General features: G+C 45.9%; 1 protein-coding gene across 6 annotated transcripts; it reads left to right on the top strand.

Annotated features, from left to right (window-relative positions):
* The first annotated feature begins 242 nt into the window (after positions 1-242).
* LOC136501197 (uncharacterized) lies at positions 243-3,000 on the top strand. 6 transcript variants are annotated; one of them, XM_066496698.1, is made up of 7 exons: positions 243-837; positions 947-1,140; positions 1,221-1,305; positions 1,398-1,442; positions 1,552-1,716; positions 1,830-1,892; positions 1,969-2,340. In XM_066496698.1, exons 2-6 carry the CDS (start codon positions 1,101-1,103, stop codon positions 1,867-1,869), a joined length of 375 nt encoding a protein of 124 aa, XP_066352795.1. In that variant the 5' UTR covers positions 243-837; positions 947-1,100; the 3' UTR covers positions 1,870-1,892; positions 1,969-2,340. The 6 variants fall into 6 exon arrangements, with proteins under 6 accessions (XP_066352795.1, XP_066352792.1, XP_066352791.1 ...); XM_066496695.1 differs by lacking the exons at positions 1,221-1,305; positions 1,969-2,340 and adding an exon at positions 2,378-3,000; XM_066496694.1 differs by lacking the exons at positions 1,221-1,305; positions 1,969-2,340 and adding an exon at positions 2,360-2,995.
* The last annotated feature ends 2,628 nt before the right edge of the window (positions 3,001-5,628 follow it).

The following is a 5,628-nucleotide window of genomic DNA, read 5'->3' as shown; positions in this document are numbered from 1 at the left end:
GTCTTTTTTAGTTGCGAGAGATTTCCCTATCCACCTATTCTTTCACACAGCAAGTATAAGGCTTACAAGTTCATAGGCTAAGCCCGATACAACCACGCGGCCCAACTGCCGACTTACTAGCCTGAATACTAGAAACGCAAAAACAGAAAGGAAGCACATAAAGGCCCAATACTACGGTATGTGACACATGCAAGCTAAGGTTTACTACCACCATGCATGAAACAAGCAGGCGACATGCCCGGCCCGGAGCGGCGGAGCTCCTTCGCCCTTCGCCTTTTCTTGCTAGCAGCGACTAGCGATGAGCTTTCCATGTGCGTCGATGGAACCAACGGAGCCGACGGCGCGGTCTCCAGCCCTTCCAGAAACCTCGCGTGCCCTCCCAGACCCGCTCCGCAGCAAGGCCCACAAAATATCTGCTCATTCTCTCCCTCCTCTCCCTCATTCCCCAACCCCCGGCCATTGCCGAGCGACGCCCCTGCCTCCGGCGCCGCCCCCGGCATGGCCGCGCTTCCAGCCGCCGTCCGCGCCCCCTCCCCCACGAGGCCACGCGTCCAGGAGTTCCCCGGCCCTTCGTCTCCCTCGCGAGCGGCAGGCTCGGCGCCCGCCTCGGGCGGCGGCCGCCCGTTGCCTCTTCCTCTCACCCGTCAGCGACTTCGTTCGGTGGATCGCCCTATTCTTCGTCTCCGTACATGGGCAGCGGCGCCGAATCCACCTCTCCCCTCTTGCTCTCCCCTGGCGGTCGGCCCGCACCAGCGCCGATGGGAGCGCAGCAGCGCCTCGGTGGCTGCACCTAGAGGGGCCGCACGCGCGCCGATGGGAGCTGCCCTGCTCCAGATGGTAAGATCGGGATGTCTCCTTGTCTCTTCCTTCGTAGTTCGGATGCATTCAATTTGCTAGATAATTTGGTTCGACATAAAACAGGCAACTGCTGCCCTATTGGTTGCAGGAAAGGATGGCTCAAATTTTCCATGATTACCTTCTACTGCTTGAACCAGCCAATGCCACTTTGATACTGAACGAACTTTGCGAAATACGCCTCCACAGAATAATGCGGCTTGCGAGACATCACCGATCCCAGCCTGCGGCTGCATCATGTTGCCATGCTCTGCTATGGTCACATCGCTATGTCTGCAGAGCAAGGTTTTCGGAATTTGACGTAATATAGATTCATTAGTTAATTTTATTTATTGATGCGGTACTGAACATTCATGGTTACTCAGGTGGTTCTTTGCTTCCGCTGACTATGGTTCATGTGCCTATGCAGCTAAGATTCCATTTGAATTCCTTTCCTACATTATTGCTCATGTCAGCTAGCAATTGCCCCTGTTTTTTATTTAAGGATTTACTAAACTTCGACTAAATTTACAAAACCCATTTGTTTCTATTTTTACATGCAGCCACGCCATCCCTGAACACGTGCTCAGTCAGCCATTCCAAACCAGGTACATCATGTCCCCTCTCTACAAATTTACAGATTATGGGTAAACCATCTTTGAATGATGCACAAGCATGTTTCTTATAAGGTGATTTCTTTCCTGTTTTATGTTTCAGACATTGCATTGAGCCCCGCTATGTGCAGCAAAGAAGCTACCTGACCTCACTATATTCCATCTACATTCCATCTACAGTTAGTCGGCATAATAATAAAGACCACCTATTTGGGCAGCACCACAAGCTGCCCTCAACATTTCCTTTACCATTTCCAATGACCAATAGGCAATGGCCTGTACCTTAGCCGAAATTTCTATAAATACTTCAGTTTGCTTTCTTATGCCACACCTGGAAATTGTTTTTTTTCCCCGCTGACTCAAATTATTTTATTTTTGTAGGGCGCAACTGTATGACATTGTCAGTTGTTTCTGTGAATGATCTCCCTACTTATACATTCAATGGTGAGCCTTAAGCTGTGAACTTACCTATAGTCTCTTTTCGTGATGATGAATAGAAGACTAACCTTTGCATACATAGGTTCACACACACACCGGTCAAAAAGTAAAACAAATGTCCCTGGAATACTAACACTCTGTGGGAGGGTGTTACTCTGTAGCTTCACCTCTGGGTTGTGCACTGAAACTTCTGCATAAACTCTAGGTTTTTCTGTAAACTGTTTTATGGGCTGATGCACAAGCTCAGTTATATGTCTTTACATATTTTGTTTATAATGGACTTACTTGATAGCAAACATCTGAAACATACAGCAAAGTTTTTTTTTCACAATTCTTTCCTTATTTTCATGTCACGCACATTATTTTTTTGTTATCGTTGCAGTTGTTCACCACTCTTAAATGCATTCATTCATCTTAGGCACTACAATTTCTATGACTTCTGCCTTATCCAATCGTGATTGCAACATGCATAGTTTCTCTGGTGGAGCTAGTGCGCGGGCCGGGACACAAGCACGAACACGACTCTGGGCCACGGCGTCCGTTTCCTTCTCAGCGTGAGCCTGTCTGTGACTGTGAGAGTCGGCTGCAGCCCGAGAAGGAGATCCCGTTCCATGCGTGTGCACGTGCACGTGCGAGACCGGCCCAGCAACGGAAATCTGCTCCGCAGCCCGCACCAATCCACATCTCCCCACATGGGCTATCGTTGCAGCCTTCCCCTCCAGACCTTCGCGAGCCCACGATATTCCATTTCGCAACTACTGGGCTTGTGCCTTCCGTTGGCATTTGGAGATTGCGATTGATTGCAGGCAATTTGTAATAATGAGCAAGTTCTTGTAAAAAAAAAAAACTTCCATGGCATGGCTTTCTAAACCCAAACAACTCCTCATCTCTCTAAATATACTGTGTATGCTTTCAAGCAGATCTATACACGGATGGGATTATTCCTAATTCGTGCTGTTTGGTTAATGCTGAAGCGCTTCGTTCGGCACTGCTATTTGGGCCGTTTTCTGTGTTGGTTTTTGTTATGACCGGGAAGGGCACTTAGTTTTTTTAGAAGCAGAAGGGCACTTAGTTGGGGCGCTATTTTTTTTCGTTCATTGTTGGCCCATTTTTTTTCTTCGGCATTTTCTTTTAATTTGTGCTGCAACATACAACAGTTAGGCATGGATGCTTCTTATCATCATCTATGTATCCTTGTCAGGTTTATTTAGCACTTCAGATGTTTGTTCAGCCCTATGATTTAGTTTAATATTTAATTAATAAGGGAACCCTAAATTTTTCTTAAGTGTAGAAGGTACATTGGCAGTCTATCCGGTTATCCGTTCAAATGTTCTTCCATCCCTATGATTCAGTTTAAATTTTAGTCCCCCTTTGGAACAGGGAAAAATTTTCTATTTCTTACATTTTCCTATGAAAATGAACTGATCAATGTAAAGTTCATGCACAAATTTCTATAAAATTCCTGCAATCCAAAGGGGCCCGTAATGTGGCAGAGGTTTCTTTATAGTTCACAACGTTTTAAGACAGCAAGTTTTTTAAGACTTGGTTTAGTATAAATATTAAGCGCTATTCTGGTACTTCTAGTGTACCTCCTATCTCAATTACTGATCATTCATTTCGAAAGGGCATTCCAATTAAAAGAATCTTACATCAAGGCCCCGTTTGGAATAGTAGAAATCCCAGAAACAAGGGGAAATGAAAACTCAAAAATAAATGATTGCAAACCACAATATACTACAAGATTTGGGCCGTTTTGGACTGAAGGAAACAAATTTGAATACTCACATTGAAAGCATATAGGTCTCCAATTCAGTTTTGACGATTAATGACAACATAATCATTATGACTAATGTGTATTTTGCAGTGACAATACTTAATGTGGTCACGTACAATGATACATTTTGATTGGGCTCTTAGGGTTTTTCATGCCCCTAATGATGGATATCGACCACCTTCGCCATACAAAACCACTTTGTACTTTGTATTATCAATGTCTCCACTTTCTCACTTTGATCATCAAGGACAACAGTCATGACATATGGTGTCCATATGATCGGTCCAAGTCATCCCCTTAAATTTATGGCAAACCTAAAAAATCGTTAAAGTTATGGGCCTCTTTAGCCGGGCTCCGGCGGCTCCGGCTCCCGCACCTGTCGGCCGCCCACGGGCCGATAGGTGCCAGGGGGAGCCGGAGCCCGAAAAACGAGCTTCTCCGACTCCGGCGGTGTCTGTGAGAGAGGAAAGGAGGAGAGAGAAAAATGGCTCCGGTGAACAGTAGCCCCCTGTTGGCCCATGGGCGGCCGACATGTGAACAGGGGCGGGAGCCAGAGCCGCCAGAGCCCTGCCAAAGAGGCCCTATGTTGAACTTAGAGAAACATGTGAGTTAGAGTAGAATTCTAGGCAATCAAATTGAAGTTTGCCATCACATAGCTTGCTATTTTTTTCTACATAAGGTGAGTCGTGAGTGTCCAACTATTCTCTCAATAATTTGAGAATGATTACCTCATGATGTACATACGTACTCCAGTAGTGCAAATTCTAGCTCCTAGCTCTATGTACATGCTCCCTTGTCCTACTCCCAGTGTCCTACCCCTACACGGCTACAGTGTGGCTTAGCGCGCTGCCACCAGTACTGTACGTTGCATGGGAGTGGGAGGGTCTCATTCATGTAGCCGTACAGGGGGCAGTTGGGACTCTCTGCTGGGAGCAGAGAGGGGCAGAGGCCCCGGACTATAGGAGCGGGGAAAGAGGGTCAGAGCTGCACTGTTCACGGCGGCCCTACGCTGAGGTGAGGTGACACATCATCCTCGCCTCGTGTTTCTCTCTCGTCGTCGTCTCCCTGCTTGCTGTGGTGTGGTGCCGTCGACTGCAGTGGTCGCTGTGTCTCTCTCTGCTCCTTCCCCATGCAACGCAGAGCTTGAGATTCCTCTCCCCTGGTCTGGTCTGCGCTGCGCCCCTTGATTGCTGTGATCATTTACTCTCTCTCTCTCTCTCTCCACTCGCGCAGCGGAGGGAGTACGACAGACAGCAACGACGTACGGTCAGAGGTGAAGCCGGCGCCCAAAAGGAGATGGACTGATGGAGGACCGTGCTGGGGTCAACACCGATTCAACGCTCCCTGTACAACGATCGTAGCTCAGGCTGTATTTTGAAAATTTGGCTACTGTAGTACTTTTGTTTTTAAGTTGACAATTAGTGTTTAATCATAGACTAATTAGGCTCAAAATGTTTGTCTCATGATTTTTCAACTAAACTGTGTAATTAGTTTTTTTCGTCTACATTTAATGCTTCATGCACGTATTGCAAGATTTGATGTGATAGCTACTGTAGTATTTTTTAGAAAAATTTTTTGGAACTAAACGTGGCTACATTCAATTTGATGGACAGAGCAGTTGGCATTTATACGTACTTGTTTAGATGCCACCAAAATTCTAAGTTTTTTCACTCTCTCTCCATCACATCAATTTTTAGCCGCTTGCATGGAGTATTAAATGTAGGTAAAAAAAATAACTAATTACACAGTTTAATTGGAAATCACGAGATGAATCTTTTGAGCCTAATTGATTCACGATTGAACAATATTTATTAAATAAGACGAAATGATACTATTGATCGAGTTGAAATTTTTTCAGCATCTAAACGAGGCCTTGTTGTCTGAAAATGCATCTAGGAGTCATTGTTGCCGTTCAGACCAACTGTAGAATGCCACAGGGATATATACTACTCTATGATGTCCGATCAG

Source organism: Miscanthus floridulus, chromosome 13 (genome assembly GCF_019320115.1).
Source record: "Miscanthus floridulus cultivar M001 chromosome 13, ASM1932011v1, whole genome shotgun sequence".
Classification (NCBI taxonomy): Eukaryota; Viridiplantae; Streptophyta; class Magnoliopsida; order Poales; family Poaceae; genus Miscanthus; species Miscanthus floridulus.
This window is presented reverse-complemented; position numbering and strand designations above follow the sequence as displayed.